This window comes from Coffea arabica, chromosome 2c (genome assembly GCF_036785885.1).
Source record: "Coffea arabica cultivar ET-39 chromosome 2c, Coffea Arabica ET-39 HiFi, whole genome shotgun sequence".
Classification (NCBI taxonomy): Eukaryota; Viridiplantae; Streptophyta; class Magnoliopsida; order Gentianales; family Rubiaceae; genus Coffea; species Coffea arabica.
The window spans coordinates 43,034,349-43,059,617 of record NC_092312.1 but is presented as its reverse complement, the minus strand read 5'-3'; the positions used below and the strand labels follow the sequence as shown (position 1 = coordinate 43,059,617).

The 25,269-nt window shown below is 36.8% G+C and overlaps 1 protein-coding gene and 1 long non-coding RNA gene across 11 annotated transcripts; one reads left to right on the top strand and one right to left on the bottom strand.

Annotated features, from left to right (window-relative positions):
• Positions 1–2,741: 2,741 nt before the first annotated feature.
• On the bottom strand, positions 2,742–23,598 carry LOC113727319 (protein LONG AFTER FAR-RED 3). Of its 10 annotated transcripts, none has more exons than XM_072075952.1 (15): positions 23,416–23,598; positions 23,162–23,325; positions 22,257–22,373; positions 14,198–14,270; positions 10,819–10,925; positions 10,614–10,737; positions 8,900–9,094; positions 8,465–8,550; positions 6,815–6,922; positions 6,596–6,691; positions 6,407–6,505; positions 6,206–6,280; positions 4,648–4,800; positions 4,411–4,526; positions 2,742–3,225 (listed from the first exon to the last, which is right to left on the bottom strand). In XM_072075952.1, the coding sequence occupies exons 1-15, from the start codon at positions 23,582–23,584 to the stop codon at positions 3,051–3,053; spliced, it is 1,857 nt and encodes a 618-aa protein (XP_071932053.1). In that variant the 5' UTR covers positions 23,585–23,598; the 3' UTR covers positions 2,742–3,050. The 10 variants fall into 10 exon arrangements, 8 of the variants coding, with proteins under 8 accessions (XP_071932053.1, XP_071932055.1, XP_071932054.1 ...); XM_072075954.1 differs by having other exon boundaries at positions 4,669–4,800; XM_072075953.1 differs by having other exon boundaries at positions 10,819–10,913.
• On the top strand, positions 2,868–4,040 carry LOC113727320 (uncharacterized). Its single transcript, XR_003457780.2, has 2 exons — positions 2,868–3,006; positions 3,702–4,040. It is a non-coding gene; the product is annotated as an uncharacterized lncRNA (long non-coding RNA).
• Positions 23,599–25,269: the final 1,671 nt, after the last annotated feature.

Here is a 25,269-nt window from a genome sequence, read left to right as displayed (position 1 = left end):
CACACAAGTAATGGAGAACATACGAAAGCTTTGGAATATTATTTTTGAGCCCTAGAGCGAAACCCATTCTTATCACAAGCTTTTAATGATATGGCTGTCATCTGTCATTACATGCGACTATCTCCACTATAGAACGAAAAAAGAAAATCTACTAATAAAATAAATACTAGAAAAACTAGGCTTTCTACATATGTATCGTCTAAAACAATGATTTTTATCAGCAGTAGCAAAGAAACTTCATAGAAGACGAGAAATATGAAGAAATATATAATATGTCTAGTTACTTTTTCTATGGATAAAAAAGGATCTAATTGATATAGGAAACACCGTAAAGATCAATTAGCAAGGTTTTTAGCCAATACAATAATAACTGCGTACTTATGTCACGATCGGAGATATCACTCATCCCATGGTGTGAGATAAAAATTAGGAATCCACTTATGTAATGGAGTCGATCCACTAAGATTTTGAGCAGCGGTGTCGGATCAGATCCCAAAAATAGTAAGTCTTCACTTGTGAGTAGCTCGAGTCAGAGCTCAACTCAAGTTTGGTCAACACCAAGCTTGAGTTGAGCATTAATATATACGAGTCGAGCTCCAGCAGCCATTTATTAGGCTCGATTGCTTGGTGAGTTGGTCGAAAAGCTTGAATTGATGTGAAATTACAAAATGCCCCTACATCAATTAAAATCGAGTTGACTTCGAGCTCCTCACGAGCTAGAATGTCAAGCAAAACTTGAGTTGGCATCTCAAGCTACTCGCAAGCCAGAAAATCGAGTTAAGTTCGTGAACTAGAAACGAATTGAGATCGAACTTTCCTTTTTCTAAGTTGAGTCGAGTTCGAATTTCATTTTTTTGACTCAACAAGTTTGACCTTAAACTCGAGCTCGCACATTAACCAGTCTGGCTCGGGTCGATAAGTTCAAAACTCGATTCGACTCAATTCGTTTGCAGCTCTATTGGTCACCATGAGGCAACTTTTGTACAAGTAGTTAATATCTTAGCGCAATGTTTTACAGTCTCCCTTATAACATAGCACATAACTTGATACATGTTGTGGAAAAACTGCTTCCTCCTATATTAATGATATTGAGATATATTATCATATTAAAAGGAAAAGATATTAAGATATAATAGAACTGTACCAAAAGGAATGAAAAATTACCAAATGGTAACATACATGAATCTAACGTCTTTAATCTGAAGTTGTCTAACAAAAGTGAAGTTAGGATAATTTCTTGATAGGAAACCACAAAGTAGCTTAACATGCTTATTAAAGAAAAAGGAAAGAAAGAATGAACACAACTGGGGGTAACAGAGGAAAAGTTTGTAGAAGGGTACTCAAAATGATATTTATAATTGTCTATATTTGATTCAACAAGAAAAGTAACCATCAATTTTTCGCCATTAGCCCTTCCTAAGGCTAATTTTTCTAGCCATATATTAGTTTGAATGGCGTTAAATCAAAATAAAATCTGGATCTTATCCAATCATTTTAGCTAATCTTTTACCCTTTTACAAAACATGAAACAAAAGGGAGACAGGATCCAAGCTAATATATTCGCTGCTTAAATGTAATACTTTCTTTTGGCATTCTCATATGTGCTTTTATATGTTGGTCCTTGCACAAAATCTTGTTAACAAAATTTATTCATAAACATATTATCATTTATGACAAAATAATTAAATTTCCTGACTTATATTCAATTGGTTATTTACTTTGTTTGTCGTTCTGGTATTGACTAATTGAATGCATAAGATATCAAGTCTCTATCCTTGTATTTGCAATTTGCATAATCACTTCACACAGCCATAATAATTTTGCTATAATATACAATTTAAAACATTGCCCAAACCAATATTAATTATTGAAGTACGAAGACGCTACGAAACTGGCACGTCTTACAGCCAGCAAATACATCCTGTGCAAAGGGCAGCTTAAGAAGAGTAATCTCGTCAGTTAAGGTTACCATCCCACTTAGAAAGGACAGACAAATGTACACTTAGTATGCATACCTGCATTGCTGCAAACATCCAGGATTCAATTGTTTAGAGTGGCAATTTTCGATACGACCTAAAAATACGATACAAACTTAATATGAAATTAAACCTAACATGAAATTAAGGTTTCATGGATTTGAATCAAAATTTGCTCCAATCCTATAAACTTGAAAAAAAAATAGGTCAAATTCAAATCATCCACAGATTGACCCGATAACCCGTTTATAAATTAAAAAGAATTTAATAAATATAAAATTTTATCCAACTAAACTAAGTTATTCTTTTTTTCCCCAAAGTCATTAATCACTTAATCCTAAATGAATTTGTTTAATTTGTGTAAAGTTGAAATTATTATGTTTGGACAAATAATGTATTACATTATTTTCTACTTTTAGTGTCTTAATTTATTTTAGATTTGATTTGGAATAAAGTACTTTTACAATGTTTTAATTTATTTCAAATCTGATTTGAAATTGTTTGATCGAGATTTTTATTACTTGATTATGTAATTAGCCTTGTACAAAATTAATTCTATTAGAAACTACAGTGATCGAAATTGACCCGCCAACCTGAAATTGACCTACCAATCCGAAATTGACCCGCCAACCATAGTGCGAACTATAACTCGAAATTGACTCACCAACCATAAAATTTTAGGGTCAGGTCAAGTACCCTGACTTGTTGTAGGTTGGCGGATCGTGTATGGGTAAGTAGATTTCCTGTTATATCTGGGTTTCAATCTGACCTGCCAATCATTTCTGATCCGATTGCCACCCCAACTGCTTTAAGTTATCTCGTTCCATCAGTCATTTATCACCACTAAATTCAATCCTCCTAAAACGAACTAATTCCTAACCTAGCCACTGACTGCAGCGAGGTACCCACCTGAGGCTGTTACCTTTGCCTTCTGATATCGTTCATACACTGATATCGGCTCCTGTCACAAGGCTTAACTTGCCCCACTGAAATCGTCCATAAGATGGAAAAAGAATTTGAGATCCATCAGGTATTTGACATTTACAGTTTCCTTCATGCACATAATCAAGAAATTCATGGAAATGCCCTGATGCCACCCATATATGTTGCCTCAACATAAGCAGATCCTTCTCTTGAAAATTCATCCCATGAATCAGTTGATAGTACCACGAAATCTGCCAATTTTCCGGGAGATATTGATCCAACATCTTTATCGAGAAAACATCCATGAGCAGCCCATATGGTATATCTACATGAAAGAGATAAATTAGTATTACACTAAAATTGAGAAGAAGTTTTTGCGATCATTTGTAATTATAATCTGTCTGCATGAAAGCATTATAGGATAGAAAACCAAATCTCCTATTGAAAAGGGAGTAAAATCGAGCAAATTGCTTGATTCTGAGACAGGATGATGCATTCTGGAAAGTGGAAGTTTACATTAACATTTTCCCACTATACCAACTCATGCAATTCTTTTCTCAACCAGCTTCTTTTAGTTAAAAAAAGAGAAATAATATGGTAGCACAGAGAAGAACAAAATTGATACCAGTTTTTATGGCACCTAAAGAAGAGTATGAGTATATGATCTAGATTTTAGCAAAATGAATGCACATATCCTATGCGCAAAACATAGATAAATTGCTCGATAATATAGGAGAGGTGTCTTCTCCCTTGAAGGATGGTATATTAGCTTACACACACGTATTGTCCTATGTTCCCCAGGGATGGTGGACTTTAAACCCTGGACCTCACATATGGGAAGGAAACGTCAAGGATCTTCAGCACTTCTGCTAAAACTTATTCGTAATCCAAGAATGCAGCAAGTATGAGAGAAAGCAAGGCTCATAACATATGAAAGGAAAGCCAAGACAACCAATAGTCAAGTTGTAAAAAATGTCTGTGTCAATTTCCCAGCAGTGTGCTTCATTTAGCCATACTGTGCACATTGTCAATTATGGAGTTGAGTAATTTTGCATTCATTTTAAGTTAATTCAGACAATCAATTATGCTGAAACATCTTCAAAAGCAATAATTCAGCAATAAAAGTTTTCTTTTTAGCTAGGGCCAGCCAGAATCACTCTCACGTCGAGTTAAATCTTGCTCCAGTGATATCCCCCATTTCTATTTTGCTTTATATGCTAATATTCTACTTCAAATTATGCTGCAGAATTTTGTGTTTTGGAAAAGATTCAGCTTCACACTCGGGAGTTTATGATAGTAAGCTACTAATAAATCTTGAAGCAATTATAAGACAATCGATGCTTAAGGCAAAAGCAAAATAAGATAATTGAAATCAACAAGAAAAATCCTTGGTTTCTTTGACCTTAAATCCTGATAAAGGAAAGGTTCCATTGCCTTGAAGAAAAACGTAAATCATATCAAGGTTAAATATACAAATAACCAAAGTAAAGAGTTCGAAAATGTTTCTTACGCTTTTAATGCATCACTCAGATTCATGCACTCTGATGATGACCAAGCCTCGTGCCAACCAGAAGGTATTCTTTTCATTGCTGTCCTCATGCTTCCTAAAGGATTAATATCTGCAACCTGAAACAATCAAACAAGATGATTTGAGAATGCAACTTTCACTGAGATAAACAAGTCCAAGTATTTTGACTGAACCCATTGACAAGAACACAATAATAAATGTGGGATCTCAGCACAAAACTTGCTGGCAATAAATTCTCACTGGCCAATCAGAGCCAAATGCCAACTTTGTACCACTGGCAAGAAGTGACTGGAAAACATAAGATCCTTTTGTTGCTCTCTCTATCCCAAGTTTCTTTATTGCAGAATCAGCATCATCCAGCATGTGATCAGGCTGCAAGATATTGGAATTTAACTAAAACTACTAATGCAAAAATGTGGAAACATGCTTGTAAAAATAGCAGAGCGACGTGGATTCTGTGGCTGATCTTTTGTTGGAAATTACACAAAGTGAATGTAGAAAAGAAGAAGCAAAAAGCATGCGCACTGGAATATCCAAAAGGGGTTGCACCACAGGGTCTGGGGAGCAACTGGAATTCTCATTCCTCCCCCTAAATTTAAGGAAAGATGTTCGTCCATTATAGTGTTGTAAAGCTTTTATAAGAGCAAAAGGATCCACAGCTTTCCACTTACCCAGTCATCCACAATTTTTCTTTCAATGGATTTCAACTATTAACACCCATCCAAAATCCTGATACACGGTTTAATATGTATGAACCTTTGATTTTACTAATGCGTGTTTAGATAATGTTTCCAAGGATCACCTCGCATGTTCAACTTTTATTTATGAAACAACACACATGAGTTCTGAAGGTTCCAAATATTGGTAAAACACAACATAGATTTATTTAAGAATGATGATCTTCTCAGTTTACTAATAAAATAGTTGCTTATGCTTTAAAACTTACAAAGGAACAAATTGTTTGCTCTTCCATTAGGTTGTTCTAATGTGATACATCTTAGTTGTTCTCTTATACTTTCATTCTTTTTCTAAATTTTAATACATCATTCAAAGAGGCTTAGAAATTTAGATACAAAAATCCTGTTGTCGTAGATTGGAGATACACAATCATTTGATACTTTTCAAAGGCAAGGATTGACAGTCTTGGATCATTTTTTTCCCCAGCAAATGAATTATGTTAAACAAAGCAAAAAGAAAAGAAAATGGATGGGATCCAGTACTTACAACAGGAGCTAATATAGAAATATTGCAGACTCATCCAGTTAAGCCAAGGGGGACATTTTTCATCTGGAGTGTTTACATTAGACCATTCCAGTCAAAGAAGCTGTGCATTAAACGTGCAAAGCAAAGGGATGCATTTTACACACTATTCATTATGGCAGAAGTCTGGACAGTGTTTATGGTGTTGATTGCACAAAGCGAAGTTGTCAAAAGAGCATATTTGAATTTCAGGAGTTTATGAATGGAAGATAAAAAGAAACAGAATTTAATGAGGAAGAGTTAGTAAAGGGAATAAATTATTAAGTAGCATTAGCCAGCAGAAGTTGCGAGCTAGATTAATCCTGATGCAGCAGTGTTCTTTTTTTCTTTTATTTTTTTTTTCAAGTGCACGTGCGAGGGCCCGAAACTGGGACCTCTCACTTGCACTCCCTCCCCTGGAACCGCCCAACCGCATGCCCTGCCCCCCGCCCCCTGATGCAGCAGTGTTGAATGAGGTTAATGACAAAGGATTAGGATATATAGTAGTGCCGCAATTTTAAGCATGTAAGTGAGATACCTGAACTGAAGCAATAATAGCTTGTTCACTAAATCGGGATGCCATACCAGGCACCAAATGCTGAGCATGTTCAATCTGCAAGTACTCATTAGTATTGGAGATTCATCTTACTGAAGAAGAATAGTACCACAAATCAGGCAAGAAGAAAAATGAGAACCCCTATCTTGCACAAATTATAGGCCATCAGTTTTTAAGATTTACCCTAAACCTTCTGTCCCTGAACCCATTGTGAGAGACCACTGATGCATACATGTCCAATATCAAGGCATTTGCCTTGTCACCTATTGCATGTATGGCAACCTGGAAGGATGCAGAAGCAACATTGTCAATATCTTTAAACACGGAGAACTAAAAAAGAGGATCGGATCTATGCAACATGATATAAATCACCTGAAGGCCAGCTTTATCTGCTGAAACAGTCATTCCATGTAGACTATTAATATCTGCTACTTCTAGACCAGAATTATGAGGTTCATCAACATAAGGCTAGATAAAAAGTGGATATGTATTAGTATGATTGGGTAAACTCATAGCCCAAGAGGAAAATATGGCAAACAGAAGTTCACCTCCAAAAAGAAAGTTACTTTAGCGTAAGAAAATCATGCTTACCTCATGGAAAAGCGCACTACTTGACCCCAATGATCCATCAGCAAAAGCCTTTACGCCACCCAAGTATATCTTTTCACTAAGCTTAGGGCCTGCCTTATATTTTAAATCCTGGACAAGAAAATACAATCATTTAGGACGAAAATTAAAGGTCGTGAATTAAGTTAGCAACCCATGGTTTCACGCATTATACTCCAACTGGCCCAGATTGAATGTCTTTGTTTGACTGGGCACAGATTTCAAAGAGAGCTAAAGATATAATAATTGAGAATTCAGCAATATGGGGACTCCACCAAAGCAAGTTTATTAACATTTAAGGAGATAAAGGGAAACTTGCATCAGGCTTCTAACTTTCTTCATGTATATAACTGTTGAAAGAGAAGAAGGTATATGTTTCTAGCCAATAAAAGTAGCCATTATCTTGGGATGTACTTTAACAGCAAGTAGGAATTCAATTTGGATAATTGGTATTGATAGACCTTCTTGTTCAAGATTCAATAAAACACTGCAGCATTTTAAAAAATAGTTCAGTAAAGAGACAATTTATGGAGAAGTGAAGATACATGGTCTACCTCTTGTCCTAGAACTCCACAATAATTTCTAGAAATATCAGTATAAAAGTAACTCTTTTCTGTCCAAACCCTTAGAGCTGAATGGAAGGATGGTACTAAATTACCGGAGGCATAATTCCATCTCCTAAAACAGAAGAGCTTAATGATTGATTAGAAAATAGAGCATTCAGAGACATAATTCTAAGAGAATCAGAAACATCCTAGAATAGAGCACTCCAATAAACTGCCAATCATATCCGGTAGGTGTGCCTGGTTACCCATTTTACTAATAAACAACCTCCATAAATATAGTAGCATAAAAGAATCTCCATACTTTTTCATTCCACTTATCATGTTGATATTTGTGTAGCCTAATGTCATGCCCTGACCCTGCAGACCAAAGAAGCAACCTGAGAGTTCAGCTGTTTGGGCTCTGTACTCGCTAGCGCAAAATGCATATCCCAAGTTGGACTTGAGTGCTCAGACTTCTGGTATCACACTCAAACCCCCCCCCCCTTTCTCTTCTTCTTCTTCTTCTTAGGGCCCTTGCATCCTCACAAGGCCCAGCCATAACATCACTGTGCCTGGTTACCCATTTTACTAATAAACAACCTCCATAAATATAGTAGCATAAAAGAATCTCCATACTTTTTCATTCCACTTATCATGTTGATATTTGTGTAGCCTAATGTCATGCCCTGACCCTGCAGACCAAAGAAGCAACCTGAGAGTTCAGCTGTTTGGGCTCTGTACTCGCTAGCGCAAAATGCATATCCCAAGTTGGACTTGAGTGCTCAGACTTCTGGTATCACACTCAAACCCCCCCCCCCCTTTCTCTTCTTCTTCTTCTTCTTAGGGCCCTTGCATCCTCACAAGGCCCAGCCATAACATCACTGGTCCAGGCTAAATCCAATAATTACAAAATCCTTAGTATATACTCAAACCAAGTATTTTGCAGTCTGCTATAATTATGTTGTTGCCCCATTCAAAATATCGCCTCACTTAAGGTGACTAAGCACCTTTCATAAATATTTAAACAGATTTTGCCTTTCCCAATAATCTAAAAACAGACATGTATTGCTCCCAAAAAAAAAAACCATACACGTAAACGTGCCCATGTTTCTATTGGAAAGAATAAGCAGACTCTGATCAACATCTTTCCAACCAAATCAGCCCAAGTATACACATCTGCAATCATGAAAAAAGAGTAAACTGAGTTTATGCTGGATTGATATCCTCAATAGAGCACTCAAAGACATGCTTCACAAGTTCAATAGAACCAGACAAATGAGCTTTTAATTTGTTGGATCCATACACTTAAATTTTCAAATCAACTTGAAAGTAGAGATACCAATTTGGTTTCCCAATTATTGCATTTAGGCCTAATTACTAGCTTTCTTGGTCCTCTCCTAAGTGCTTTAGCTATTATCATAGCAATAGCAACACTGAAATATTCTAAGAACCTTTTTGTAACAATACATGATAACATGACATACATTCAAAGAAGAAGTCTCAATGACGAGCATGAAGCAAGAACCTGAAAAATCTTCCCATGAGGTTTCTGTTGATGAACCGGGAAAATATCTCCCAACATCAACAACTGTTGTCACACCCCTCATTAATGCAAGATTGCTAGCTCTCATAAGAGCTTCCCTTCTCACATCTACTGAGACTTCTGGAATGCATGACGTGATCAGTTTCATTGTAGAGTCAACCAATAAGCCTGTAGCTTCTGCAGTCAATTTCTCCGTTATGAGTAAAAGTAAAAAATAATAATAATAATACTAATAATAATAATAATAAATAAATAAAACAAAACAGTCTAACTTCTGTTTAGCAAGTTGAATCTTGCCATGAATTTGAAAACGGAAGTCAACATGTATGCTGTCTTAGAACTGTGGCAGTGTTCATAGGTGTTATAGTTGACAGGCATCTTAGAATTGCATTGTGAAGAAGATGGTATGCAGCCCGAAGTACTGAGGAGATGGAGCCACCATGTGATTAAAATTATGCCTAATAAGTTGCTGTTTGGTATTTATTGCTGTTTATCTATCAGTCTTTATTAGATACAATGAATCTCATTTTAAGATCAATGAGAAAATGGTTTTCTCAATCTCATTGACTGCTTGGGAGAAATGAAAGCTCTTTTGCAATGCTATAAACATTCACCGAATTGAAGCCTACAAGAGCACTGAGTTTGGGCTACCTTTAGAGAAAGACTCCAACAACTCAAAGTACATTCAATTACCTTATAAGTTTTTTAACAAAAAAGAAGTAAATTCATCCAAGCAAGTAAAGTCCCAGCCCAAATGCAATGACAGCAAGAGCACTTTTATTTGCACTAATTTCAAACTAGAATTCCCCTAAAAACTTTGAATAATACAAAGCATCTTTCCAGACCTAGATAACTCAGCAGTCATGAAAGGAACAGAACCATCTTATAACTGCAAATACCTCTCGAGTAGTTGGCTGAAGAATTCGCATGAAGTAGCATTTTCAACATTTTCCATTCCTACTTTCCTTCTCGTGACCAAACACACTAAGCATGCCTAATTCATCTCCTAAAAACATAAATACCTTGAAAAGTTGCAGAATCACTATACTGTTGCAATGTTAAATGTTACCAGAGGAAGCACGTACTGATATCTCTGAGAAAATCTTGGATAAACAGAAAAAAAAAAGTCATTTTAAAGAAAAACGATTGGATAGACAAAGCAATTTTTTTTTTTTAATAACATGAGAGTAAAACTGCAAACAGGTTACTATCTACTCTTTTAGGGGCCAGTTTATCCTGTATTTCCAAGCATAAATATTTTGTTAACCACTACGAAGAATCTTTCCTTGCTGCAAAGAATGGTGAGAATTAGATTAAGTCTAGTTTTGTGTGACTGCAGCTTATTGTTACTTGCATCTACTGAAGTCCACCCACTTGTCTTGACACAGACAATATTGCGATTTAAACTACCAACAACTTGGCCTCAGGATGAGAAGAGCTATTCTGGAGGAAAATTACAGCGTCTTGAAAACAAGAATAATTCATAGATAATTGTTCTTAACTGCACTCTTCAATAGACTTGTATTATTGGAGTCAAACTACTGATCCATCTAATCATTTCTTATGTAAAACAGAGAATGAATAACACTTTTTCTTTGACTACCTTTAGTATTAACTAAAGAGTAATTCTTCAATTGGAAAATTTTGCCCTCAAAATCACAAGCAAATGATAGACAAAATCGTAAGTTGAAATTACCCCCATTACTGTTTCTAATAATAGCTCCACCATCTGGATCATTCATGTAACTAGATGTCCCCGCAAGTTTTAGTGCTAAAGAGTTAGCCAAGCCCATGTGGCCATCTATCCTTGACAGCCAGACCTGCATAGAAGAATACATGAGCTTACAACAACAATACCTGCATCCCATAGTAATTCTCAAAGTGAAGTGCAAGCAACTTACAGGATTATGGGGTGTAATATCATCAATCCAAGAAGCCATTGGCAGTTCTCCTCCCCAGAAGTCATTATTCCATCCTCCACCCAATAACCAAGATCCTTGTTTCATATCTTTATAAGTTTTGGAAACAAAAAAGGGAGGGAGATGCTCTAAGTTGAGGCACAAATAAATGATAAAAAAGAAAAAGAAAATTTGTGCGGGCAGCAAAATAAAGGAAAACAAGAATCAGGAATATTCATAATTTGGTGCAACTGCACTGAAAGCCCTATGAGATAAGTACAGATCAATCTTCATGTTCTTTGAGTTATTAAACAGGTACAGGCAGCTTAGAAGATTTAGCCTACTGATAATCATGTTTTTTACTTCACAGTCGCAAAAACCAAAAATAGAATATATACATATCTCAGTTCTAATGGCAGAACAATGTACTCAACATCTGCGAGTGGTTGAGTACAGAATTTGGTGTTTCTACCGATCTGAGGAATATTGACACAACTCTCACACTCTTCTTCCTGTTTTTCTGGTTATTTTTCCTCAATCTTAAACGTCAACAGCTCAAAGGCTGAAATCAGCAACTATTCTGTCCTCAAGATCCTCTATTTTCAAGAGTTAATAAAGCCCATTCCATGACCAGCCTTTAGAACACCACATTTGAGATAATCAAACTAGAGTCCGATGAGAGAGAGAGAGAGAGTAGAATATAATACAACTATTGGACTTGTTATTCAAAGCCTAAAATCCACAAAATACATATATGCAGCAGCACATCAAATTTAGCTAAAAAGAAGACAACTCCATCATGGGAAAATTCATTTCAATAAATCAGAAAAGGTTACACCCTGTAATTACCATCATAGCCCTTCTCTCATATATTCTGATGCTTCAGATTTGAGACAACTTCTCCACCAGATAAGTTAATTTAGAGAAAGGTCAACTTAGAAAGTGATTCCTAATGCACCATCGGGCAATTTGAAGGCAATTTCTCATCTCACCTGGAGTAGATTAGGAGAATGAATCCTTTCAAATACAGTTATGGGGTGATCAACAGCTTTGACCTTGATATCACAAGTCTAGTACCTTGAAACCTTGTTAATGCCTAATGCGAACTAAGAACTTATCAGAGCTTCTCAATTAATAGAAACATAATTAGCAATAGGAGAGAAGTCAATAACATCACCAAATGGCATAACCTACGCAAATTATGTAAACAAGTATAGGGTAAAATACCAAAAACTCCCCTGTGATTTGCCTAATGTACACTTTACCCCCCTCTGGTTTGGAAACCTACAATTTAACTCCCTGCCGTTTCAACTAAAGTGAAAGTCTGATGGAAAACATCTAAACTAACATCTGAATGGAAAATGTCAAAATTGCCCCTCTATAAGTCAATCCTCTTTTCTTCCGGTCTCTTCTCATCACAGAAAAACCCAATTGGCCTCAAACAACTAAAATCCTCCCGTTTCTTCTCCTTCCCCTCTCCATCTCCAACCCCATCATCAACCAGTGAATCCCATCCATTTTTCTCCAAAGTACTACCAATAATATTATCTACTTCCACACCTAAATTATGCTCACCTTCCACCCTCTTTTCCACAGCATTAGCCCTGCATTTTTGTCTCCTCTTTTTCTTCTTTTCCCCAAAATTAACACCTAAATTCTCAACATTTCCATTTACCAAATTCTTCTCCTCCCCCTGTGCCACTACTTCACTATCTGCAGACTTGACAAAGCAAGGAGAAACAACTCGAACTTCCTTTTTTGCCTTCTTCCGACCACCCTCTTCGCCACTTTTTCTTTTCCTTGATGCAATCCCACCGTTATTTCCAGATCCATTTTCCAAATTCTTCTCCTCCCCTAATAACACTACTTCCTTCCCAACCATTTCTGTCCCATTCTTCAAATGACCCTGTTCCCTCTCCATTCTCTCATCCCTCCGTTTCATGATTTTTTCAGCACAAGGCCGACGAATTTGCCAACAGGAAGCACTGCTTTCAACTTTACTGCTCTTATAAACAAACTGTGAAAACAAATTATCTAGTGCAGTGTTCATCGAAACCGCCGAATCACCCGGAACATTATCCTGACTTCTGATTCCGGAGTCCATTTTCTCGCCAACACTGCTCCAGTTCCTCTTTGATTGGGTTGCTACATTAAACAAGTTGAGATTAGTCTTGTTGGCGGCATGTAAAGCGTGACCAATTCATTTTCACAGCAATCCAAGTGGTCGGAAGTGCTGTCCAAAATGGAGCCCTAATCTGCACTGCACACTTCTCTAGCACCAAAGGAATCCATGATCATTTGTCCACTTTTACTTGGGATAATCCTGAACTTGGTAGAGAGAATGCTTTCGATAAACACACGGCGGTATCTTTGGCAAGTGAAAATATTATCACAACCACAACTCTTAGCAGAAGTGCGTGGCACTCAAATACCGTTATTGTAGATGTTTTCCATCAGACTTTCACTTTAGTTGAAACGGCAGAGAGTTAAATTGTAGGTTTCCAAACCAGAGAGGGGTAAAGTGTACATTAGGCAAACCACAGGGGGGTTTTTGGTATTTTACCCAAAAGTATAACACTTTCCACCAACAAAATGCTGCATTAGGAAATCCACTGATATCAAAGCAGATTATAAACCCCAGCTTCAAAGATGTATTCCAAAAGCTTGAATGTCTATTCGTAAAACTATGGCACTTTGGATATTGAGATTCTTAAAATTGCCAAATCTCTTCCGGTGGCTGCTCTTCTCCTCCCCCGCCCCCGCCCCCCCCCCCCCCAAAGCCCCGGGCGATGTTCTTCGGCCAGCACATCTGTCAAGATAATGCTTTTGGCTAATAATACATCATAACTAATAGCATTCAAAGGCTACAAAACTAATCAGTTCATGCTGAAGGCAGAACATATATCCCATGCTTATGAGCTACTAAAATGCATACAAAGGATAAGCATTTTAAACATTTCCCTTTTAACTTTTAGACATGTTTTATATTTAATGCCTTGAAACAAGAAAGTTATAACCAGGTTGCTTTGTCCCCATAAAAGAACCTCTTTATTCAATCATCAGAGTTAACATAAAGACTTGAAATGACTAATAACTAAAACTTCATGGACATGTAACACAGACGTTGAATGACCAAGACTATTGCAATGATACAAGACCTCATATGAAAGCTACAGTAGTAGCATAATTGGTTGACTAAACACTTAAATCAGGCCCCAAGGACCAAGCTTACCATTTGAAACATTAAAAACACATAAAGACATAAGATGAAACATATCGGGTATGATATTCAATGTGTGGAAAAGAGTGATACAACCCCTTTGGAATTTTTAGTTTCATAACAAACAAATAACCATATGAGAGGGCATCAAAAAGAACATACTTGCTACAGCTTCCTTCACTTTGTCCACAAAATGATCTTTACTTTTTACATCATGAAGCTCTACACGTGCCATCTGTTTCCCATTTCAGGATCAAAGTTAGTATAGCAAACTTATGACATCTCCTAAGCACAGCAAGGGCCATTAATCTGGAAATTTACCCCTAACACTGTGGCTATTCTTCATTCGATTCCCAAACAAAAAAATAAGCAACCGAGGATGGAATAGAGTTCCAAGTGTGTATCCCCTATTTTATTGTCTTATGCAAGTACGAAGTTGAGTTAAATAAGTAAACCTTTTTGTACGAGCAAGATAACCCATATCAAAGCCTTTTATGTAATCCTTATATCAAGATCTTGGATGTAACAGATGCAATAACCTTCAATAATCAGTTGCATTGATGGTGAAGTGAACAAAAAAGATAAATTGCTTTTCTTTCAGACCTATGTGCTCAAGCATTTTAGTAGGCCTAGGTATGGGTTAAAAGGTAACAGAATCAGATTAAGTAGCAGCTAATTTACTCACTTCTTAGCTCTTTATATTGATGTAAGGTGCTTCATTCTTTTTATATTTCATCAACCAATATTAGAGCACAATGCTTTTGAATCTTTTACAATTAATGTTTCTAATAGTTTAACATTAATTGCCACATAAATATATTTGTAGCTTGTATTAAGCTCATATTTTGGGATCCCAACAATAGTTAAATTATTCTTATGATCTTGCTTAGGATAATAGTTAAAGGTGAAAGATCACAATAAGAAGCAAGAATTTCAACAGAATGGGAAGCAATAACCTTCTTTACTATAAAAGCCTAAAAGCAGCTCTAGTTAATGACCATCTAATTGAAGATAGGGATACACTTCAAAGATTAGAAGTAGATTATTTCCAGAGTAAAGGGAAACAATAAGAAACAAAAAAAAAAGGAAAAAAGAAGATATAAAAGAGAATTTTCTTGTCACTCAAGCCTGTGACAGCCTGCGACAATTAATTGTGGCATTCTTTTCTTCAAAAGAAGGTGTCTGTATTAAATAAAGCCGTATGGAGTTCGATAACCTGGTCTGCTGTTGAGAATGGAAAAATGACATTTTTAGTTAGATTGATCCAAAGCAATTGTAGCTTTTAGAATCAATCAAGAAGCCAATTTTCTACCAATTAGATATTAAGAGCCAAAATTTATTACAGTAGTTAGCTAAAGTACCTAAAAAATTGAAGCTTCAAGCTTTGGAAAATATAGCTACTGGTTATGACCATTTGTCAGGCAACTGTGAACAAGAAGGATATAGATGATCAATAGGACCCAGAGTATTTCCAGCAAATACTTAACAGAGCAATCTGTTGGCAAACTCTCCTAACCCCAAATTACCCCCACCCCCACCTGCCCAATTTATCACTTTTATCTCCTCTAGAGTCAAAGTGGCAAGTAGTCATCCTGCCCTACAGACATGAGTAATTTGATGACACAACTCATAGAAACATGTTAAACTTTGATCTCATAGGTCTCCACTAATGCCTAAAATTACCCTAATACTTGATGCCAGACAAATTAAAATAACTGTCATGCAAAAGGCTTATGTTAAATTCATGGAGCTCCAGAAAAAAAATATGTAATCACTTTATTTCATTACTTGTGCAGATTTTGTTCATACTGATTCTCCGAATGAGTACACGTGAGTTGGTTAGAAAGTTAGTTAGAAAGAGAATAAAATTCAGTTAGCCGAGTCTGCAAAACAGTTGACCAGTTATCACTTGTATATTGCTATAGCCGACTGTAGGAGTTGGGATCATGCTTGTACATTTCTGTGAATTTCTCTCCCCTCAATAAGAATTCTCCTGCTTCCCTTTCTCTCTCAATCTCTCTCTCTTCTTTCTCTCTGAGCCTCTCTTTACTATCTCTCTACCTTTTCTCTGATCATAACATCTGGTATCAGAGCTACTGATCCTCGGACCAGTAGATGTGATTCCTCCACAAAAAAAATGGCAGAAGGAACTCGATTGAAATCCCTTGAAGAACAGTTGAAGAAACAAGAAGGGAAAATTCAAGGATTAATGGATTCTACACAGGGTGCCATAAGATCATTAGAGGAGAAATTGGGGGCCAATTCGGGCAGCGTTGAATCATCAGTAGCAGAAATGAAGGGATTTATGGCAGCTCTCTCCAATCAATTCAATAATTTGATGAAATTAGCAAATACAGAAAGGGACTCTGGGCACTCCTGACAGAGTCTTACAGGGGGAAGGGACCTAGGTTTGGGGAAACTGGACGGGTGAATCAAGAAAGAATTTTGGCTTTACCAGGGGTTCCAAAAGGTGGAGTTTCCCCATTTCAATGGTCCGAATCCCAGAGAATGGTTGTGAAAATGTGAAAAATTCTTTCAGGTGTATCAGATTCCTGAATGTCAATTAATGAATCTAGCTAAATTACACTTGGGGAACAACAAGGCAGACATTTGGTTCCAGAGTTTCAAGTTAGATAAAGGGGAAATAAGCTGGAAGGAATTTGGGAATGAGTTGTACGGAAGGTTTGTAGAAGTGGGAGAAATGGATGGGATAGAAGCTTTCAAAAAGCTGCAACAGACCACCTCTGTGTTAGCCTACTAGGACAGATTTGAGGAACTTTGAGCCTGGTATGGATGAAAAATCCTGGCTGGAGTGTAACCTTTTTCATCTCCAGTCTCTTGAGTGGTTTGCAAGATGAGATCAATGCAGTGGTCAAGATGCATAAACCATTCTCACTTCAAGAAGCCTTTGAAACTGATAGGGGTCAAGAAATTGCTCTTGAAGCATTCTCCAAGAAATCCAAATCTTCCTTCAAGAATAGCATACATCAGCCTAGCTCTGGAGTTTTGTTTTTTTCTGGGAACAAGGGAGAAAGCAGTTCCAAGCAATCTGTAGGGTCCTTCTCTAACTCTGCATTCAAGAAGATGAAGACCACATGGTCTAGATGAACTTTTGTTTTGATGACTAACAAATAATGATGTGAAATACTAATGTTTGTGATTTGTTAGATGGCGTAAACTCAAGCTTGGAGCTCACAAAGTAGAATGTTCAAAAAGCTTCAAAAGAAAGTGCTCAAACATTTGGGAAAAGTAAAGATGAAAAATAAGAAGGAATAAAGATTGTCAGTTGATCGGACGTCCAAAGCACCAGAATGAAGATATTCCTTATTATCAGACAGAGCATTGGACGCATAATGAATGGTCGGCCGTCCGGACATTGAAGCAAATCACATCGGATGAAGTGTCAAACATTAACTCACTCCATCAGCTGCCCAAAAATTAAATGCAAAACTTGAAAAGCTACCGATCTCTCTCAGACACACAAATCACCTGTCAGCCGTCTAAAATTCCAAGAGAAAACAACCCACAATTTGATCGGATGCAGTATCGGATGAAGACGCAATCAATCAGACGTTTGAACCCTCCAATGACTAGTTTTTAACTAGTCATTTGACTGTTGGAGAGAAGTTTGGGGCAAAATTTCACTATCTATAAATACCTCCAAGTCTGAAAATTAAAAAAAAACTTTTGCCTACATAAATTACAAGCTTTGTAAGAGTGACTTTACAGAAAAATACTCTTTATGCGTGTACTTGTATTCGGTGTGTGAGGTTGAAAAGTGAGAAGAATTCTTCATGGTTGGGTGGGCATTCAATTGAAGCTTAGAAAGGATTGACTAGAGAGAGTTGTAAGACCATTTGGCTCAATTAGAGTAGGGAAACTTAGTGTGAGTAAAGGGTGAGACCTTCTTTGTACAAGTTGGTTTACTTCACCAACATTGAAAATAGCTCTTAGTGGATTCAACTCCAAGTTTGGAGATTTGGGAGTGGACGTAGGCACCAAGGAGGGTGGCCAAATCACTATGAATTGGTTTGTCTATCTTTTACTTTGTTTCTCTTTTCATTTGATTGTATTGTATGGATTAATTGTCATTCTTATTGCATTTCATTTGGTAGAAAATATTGGGTGAATTCGCTATCATTTGTGAAAATTTCTATCAACCTAATTCACAACCCCCCCCCCCCTTAGGTGGCTTTAGGCCTTACAAAAGATCACACCTGCAAAAAATCCATATAGGAAGTAGCATCATTTGTGTTTCAAATGTGGAAAGAAATTTGGTCCTGCTCATGTGTGCAAAAGCAAAGGTATTCACATGCTTCTAGTGGATGATGAAGATCAGAGTCAAATAGAGGAAGTTGAAGGCAAAATTATTGAATACAGTTGAAAGATCAGCAAGCAAGATGTGGAGCTGTGTGTCCATTCAATGACAGGAGAAATGGTTTCTAGTACAATCAAACTGATTGGACAGATGGAGGATACTGAGTTGGACATACTCTTGGATAGGGGCAGTACTCACTGTTTCTTGAAAACAGCAGTGACTGAAAACTTTATAGATCGATTCGAAGCCCACAGACCATTCAAAGTTAGAGCATCTTATGGAAAAGAACTAGTCTGCAGCAATTGGATTCCAAAGATGAGATGGTCTATGCAGAGCATACCTTTGAGCAGGATGTGCACATCTTGGATTTGGAACCATATGACCTGATTTTGGGGGTAGATTTGGATGAAGGCCTATAGTCCAGTTTCATTTGATTACAAAGAGTTGAAAATAGCATTTGACAAGGACGGAGAACAGGTGGTGTTGTTTGGGAAGAGGCAGCCAAGGTGTCGCAAAATTGGGCAGAAAATCCACTGAACAGCATTACAGGTCAAGGATGGCTAGAAGAGTCATGCAACAATGTAGCATGATCAAAGTCAACAACTCACAAGTAACCACGGATCTTGATTCTTTACATAAACTACTTGCTGAGTACAATGATGTGTTTGGACAACCTAAACAATTACAACCCACCAATCATTGGATCATCAAATTCCCTTAAAAGTTATGCCAAACCATTTAGGATACCACCTTATAGATACCCTCACCTGCAGAAATCTAAAATGGAAAAACAAGTCAAAGACATGTTGAAAAGTGGCATCATTTAACATAGTCATAGTTCATTTGCTTCAGTTGTTTTGTTAGTCAAACAAAAAAGGATGGAATATGCAGATTCAGTATTGACTACAGACAACTAAATAGCTTAACCATCGAGGATAAATTTCCAATCCCCATTATTGATGACTTATTTGATGAGTTATATGGAGCCAAAATTTTAGCAAATAAGACCTCAAATCTGGTTATCAGCAGATCAAAATGGATCAAAAGACATCCACAAAACAGCTTTCAAAACTCACCAAAGTCTATGAATTTATAGTCAAGCATTTTAGCTTGACTAATACCCCAGCCACCTTTCAAGCCTCGATGAACTCCATCTTTGAACCGTATAATAGGAAATTTGTCTACAAGCCAAACTTGAAACTCACAACACCTCAAACTTGTTTTAAATGTTCTCAGCACCAATTCTCTACTAGCCAAACTCTCCAAATGCTCTTTTAAAAAGTCAAGTAGAGTATCCAGGACATGTGGTTACAAGTGCAGGTGTGATGGCTTTGAAAGTATGCTTTCGTGGCCCAGGCCTATTGATGTCAAAAGTCTCAGGGGATTCTTGGATTGACACGGTATTACAGGAGGTTTATCAATTGCAATGGTTTAATTGCAAAACCATTAACTAATTTGTTGAGAAAGAATACTTATGAATGTTGTGAACAGGCCAATATAGCTTTTGAGCAATTGAAAAAGGCAATGAATAGTGCTCCTGTACTAGCTCTCCTTGATTTCAGTAAATAGTTTGTACTTTGAGACAGATGCTATCCACAAAGGTTTAGGGGCAGTGTTAATGCAACAAGGTCAACCTATAGCTTTTATGAGCCAAGCGTAGGGATTACAGAACCACTCTCTATTAATCTATGAAAAGGAACTACTGGCATTAATCACAGCAGCGAATAAATGGAGACATTATTTGCTGGGGAGTCACTTTGTTATTAAAACTGATCACCAGAGCCTTAAATTCCTATTAGAACAGAAGATTACTACACCCTTACAATAGAAGTGGCTTACCAAATTCATGGGACGGGATTATGAGATACAATACAAGAAGGGGAAAGACAATGTGGTTGCAGATGCTTTGTCTAGAATAGGAGTAAATGAGGGTGAAACTTGTGCAATCTTTACAGTTAACCCACTGTGGTTGACTGTTGTAGTGGATAGCTATAATGGTGATCCCAAAGCCAAAGAGTTGCTGGTTGCTTTGTCAACTAAAGCTGCTGACATGCCAAAATTCTCTTATAGTCAAAGATTAATCAAATATAAAGGCAGAATTTTCATAGGAACAAATGGCATTTTGATGCAGAACTTGTTATCTAGTATGCATGAGTCATGTTTAGGTTGTCATTCTGGAAATCAAGGAACTCATCAAAAATTGAAGAGCAATTTCTACTGGCCCGAACTCAAGAAAGAAGAGGAGTTTGTGCAGAAGTGTGAAGTTTTATAGTTGAAAAAGGGAGAGCATTGCAAGTATCCAGGATTGCTGCAACCATTAGCTGTCCCTGATCAAGCTTGGCAGCACATATCCATGGATTTCATAGAGGGGTTGCCTAAATCAGAGGCATGCAATGTGATACATGTGGTGGTGGATCGTTTCACTAAGTTGGCCCATTTCTTTACTATGACATCACATTTCACTGTCAAAGGAGTAGCATAGGTCTTCATCAGGTGTTTAGGTTACATGGACTACCTCTTAGCATTGTCTCTGACAGAGAAAGTTTTTACAAGCATATTCTGGAAAGAGTTGTTTTCCAAATTAGGAACACAACTGAATTTTTCATCAGCATGCCACCTCTAATTTGATGGACAAACAGAGGATTAACAGGTGTTTCAGAACATTTTTAAGGTGTATCTGTTTGCAACAACCACATAAATGCAGGAAATGTCTCACAGCTGTTGAATGGTGGTACAACACTAACTTCCGTACCACTTTGAAAAAGTCACCTTTCCAAGCACTATACGGCTATCAACTACCTCAGTTGAGTCTTAAGGGTGGATCCTCAGCAGTGGCTGCAGTTGATGACTGGTTGAATGAAAGGAGTTAACTGGAACATGTAACTGAAGGAGAACTTGCTCAAGGCACAAAATATGATGAAGCAAGCGGGGGATAAGAACAGGACAGAAAGGAGCTTTGCAGGAGAGTATGTATATATGAAGTTACAACCTTATAGGCAAACTTCTGTAGCATTAAGGAAAAATCTTAGACTGTCTTCAAAATATTATGGACCTTATAAGGCGCTGCAGAAGATTGGACAGGTGGCCTACAAAATAGAACTTCCTGTAGGGTCATCGATTCATCCAGTGTTCCATGTGTCCCTACTGAAGTCATCAACAAAAGGGAACGTTGTGCATACAGAATTGCCTCAATTCACAGAAGATGCAGCAATGAGGGTGGCACCAATTGCTGTATTGGATAAAGGGGTCAGTTAGAGGAACAATCAGAGTGTCGATCAGGTGCTAATTCATTGGGAGAATCTGGATTTAGCTGATGCAACTTGGGAAGATGTGCCTGTGATCAGGACTCAGTTTCCAAAATTTCAATCGTACACACTAGGATTAGTTTAATGGGGCAGTGATGCAATGATTTCATTTCATTACTTGTGCAGATCTTGTTCATACTGATTCACTGAATCAGTACACATCTGAGTTGGTCAGAAAGCTAGAAAGGGAATAAAATTCAGTTAGCTGAGTCAGCAAAACAGTTGAACAGTTATCGCTTGTATGTAACTACGGCCGACTGTATGAGTTGGGATCATGCTGGTACAATTCTGTGAATTTCTCTCTCCTCTATAAGAATTCTCCTGCTTCCCTATCTCTCTCAATCTCTCTCTGCTCCTTCTCTGAGTCTCTCTTCACTTTCCCTCTATCTTTTCTCTGATCATAACAAAATATAAGATAACATAATCCTGTATGTATAATATAGCCATTTCACAAGAGATACAGATTAAAAAGGTAATCACCCACAGCTGCAAGAATCATATCACCAAGCACACTTTATGTTTATCAAGACAGCAACTTATAAGCATATACACTTGAAAAGAGAAATGTTACAATTGGAAAAGTAGAATGCTGCGGAACCTGTAATCCTCCAGAAATTAAGTGCACGTGGGAATCAATAAATCCAGGAACCACCATTTTGCCCTCAAGATTTAACTCCCGAGTGCCCGGTCCAGCCAAATCCTGAGTGGACATAAACTCGGAATAAGAAAAAATAACAGTTAGCAATCTGTCATATAAAACAGCCATATAACCATTTTGCTTTATTTCTCGTTCCAAGAAAGGTGTCCATCATTCTACTTGGTAACAGACAAGATTCACATCAAAGTGCCTTTTCTTTCTATTCCTTCTTTTAAATGGCTTACGAGTTATGGAAGAACGAACCAAAAGAATAAACAGCTTTGAAAAAGCAGAAACTGCATCTGACTGATCTTGACATACATAACTGGAATTAAAACTTGAAATCTTGTGAAATTTCTAAGACTAATGCTTGCAACCGTCTCAAAGAAACTATATACCAGAAGCTGGGCAATTAAGTTCGGTTATTGGTCTTATTAAACATTAACCACTTGCATTTGGGAACGGGCAATAGCAACTAAAAATCTGTTACTGCCTACCAATTGGTAGAATCTTATTGCTTTTTGAATCCCATCACTTCTTTTGTTGTTTCAATTATCATCTTATTATTCCTTGTTTACTTCACAAATATTAACATCTATTAATAATATTATATATAAACTTAATTTCAAGAAATCCATCCAATTCAACAAAATTACATACAAAAATCTGCCGAACACCAAATGCAACAAATTTTCTCTAGGAACAGAGTCAAATTTTCTACCTTGCTAAGACATCATTAGTTTCCCCAATTAAAAAGAGTACTCAATCGAAATAAGTAAATATAAATTGAAGAAAAAACAATTGAGAACTGCGTGAAATAAGACCAGAAATCTAAAGCTAAAGACAGAGAAGAGTTGCAGTTTTACCTGGACAGAAGAGTAGTCACCAACTTGAATAATTCGACCGCTGCGAATGGCCATGGATTGAGCAAACGGCAGAGAATCATCACTGGTGAAAATGGTTCCATTGGTCACAATCAAATCTGCCACTCCTCTTTGTACAGTTTTACTTCGAAAAATCTTCAAAAAATCTAACAAAAACGGAAAATGTTCAATTGAAATGTAGACAAATGCTTCCTCACATAAAGAAAAAGGCAAAATAAAGAAAGATTATCACTTACTTGAGAAGGAGGAGGTGAAGGTGGTGTAATTATTAATGGTGTTTTGGGTAAGAAGAGGAAGGGAGGCTATGGAGAGAAGGATGGCCATTGTGGCTGAAACACTCAACCACCGTACTCTCATCTTTGTCTGATACTGAGTGTAAATTTCTGTATGATGGATGGTAGGCATTGGAGAAGCGAAGCATGATTTACTTTTATCTGTTGACATATTAAATGCAGCCTCAGCCTCATCAATCGAGCCTCGAACAATCGAAATGTTCTGCATTGGGCCTGTTTGAAAGGTGAATTTTTTTGGGTGTTTGTATAAAACTTTACTGTAGATCACTGTAGAAGTTGTAGAAAAACTTTTGTAAGAAAAATTATTATTTAACAGTTTTTGGGGTCTTTTTTTTGGATAGTTTTTTAATGTAATAATTCAAGCATGTAATCTTTTAGTGTTTGTTTCTTGTTTACCAAGTTATGTCTGATTCAAAAAAAAAATAATTATGTTTGATTAAAAGAGTTAGGTTGGATGATAATTAAAGAGAATTGTAACTTGTAAGTAGGAAGTTCTGAATTTAATACCTTCCATTTATCTGAAAAAATAAAAATTCATGTTTGATTATAAGTAAGGAGTATTGACATTATTTTTAGTTAGACTAAATGGTCCAAATAATCATTAAACTATTCAATAAAACATCAAAAATTTCTCCATCTCAAGTGTATTGTTATTTTTATTTATTTATTTTGAAAAAAATGATGAAAAAAACTGATTAAGTAATCATTTTAATTTTATTTTTGTAAGTTTGTGCGAAGAAAAGAAAGATAAGACAAGGAAAAAAATGAATGAAATTTCAAGAAAATCAACAAAAATAACCCATTTTCCTTGCCACCCTAAAACCCATTTCCTTAACCCTAAAAACAAAAAAGGATAAACATACCCAACAATAATCATAGGCAAAAGGAGATAAAAGGTCCATGCAAAACATATCAAATGAGAAGAGAAAAGGTTGAAAAAAGAGAACCAATTGGCTCATTCTTTTAGCTAGGAGTAGCCCTCCACATGGCGGCCCCTCATTAGCCGCCAGTGATGAGGCTGCCCCCAGCCTCACCTCTCACACCTCTGTCGAGAACATGTAAGTATGTAACTTCGATAAATTTTCTTCTGCTCCACGATCGATTTCATAAAAGCCCTTTCCTACTCAATTTTTCATCAATTTTGTTGCATTTTTTCAAAAATTTTGCCATAAACACACAATACCATCTCCCATCTATAATTTCCAGCTGATATTCATCTAGAATACCCACGAAATTCGCATGAAAAAGGGTCCCAAAAGATACTTGTCAACCTTTTCTAAACCTTTTTTCACCTCCCATTCTACACCATTAGATCTAGGTTTAGAGGTAGTTTTGATCGATTTTAATGCTACACACATACACTCAAACATCTTTTGGGGTTTTAGGGTTAGGGAGGAAGAAAGGAGTAAGGGAGCTGCAAAAGAGAGAGAAAAAAAGAGATTTTTCTAGAAAAATAGAGAAAAAAGTGTTGTCGAACCAGCCTTGTTCAACTACCTTTTTCTCCTTTGTTTAAAGTCCATCTGGAGTAGTTCTTGTTTCTGCATTTTGCTAGAATTATGGAGGAACAATTTCTCTATCAAAGTCTTTTGGGAATAATCATTCAAACCCTCCTCGAAATCGCACTTGAATTTGACCCTTTTTTAACTCTTAGAACTTCTAGGTTCTTCAAGGAAAAAGAGGAGTTACCTTCATTCAATCTTCACCTCCGATTCATCGCTTCTACAATCTTCAAGAAGCATCCAGGTAACTTTATCTACCTTCTTCCTTCTTTTAATGAAGATTAGATTCATGTTTGAG

Bases quoted from the DNA above. Each gene is read 5' to 3' on its own strand.
- LOC113727319 (XM_072075952.1), bottom strand. From the start codon at position 23,584: ATGCCTACCATCCATCATACAGAAATTTACACTCAGTATCAGACAAAG. The intron at 10,926-14,197 runs GTATGTTCTTTT...AAACTTATAAAG, and splicing joins AGTGAAGGAAGCTGTAGCAA to ATATGAAACAAGGATCTTGG. The intron at 9,095-10,613 runs GTAATTTCAACT...AATTGACTGCAG, and splicing joins TATTAGAAACAGTAATGGGG to AAGCTACAGGCTTATTGGTT.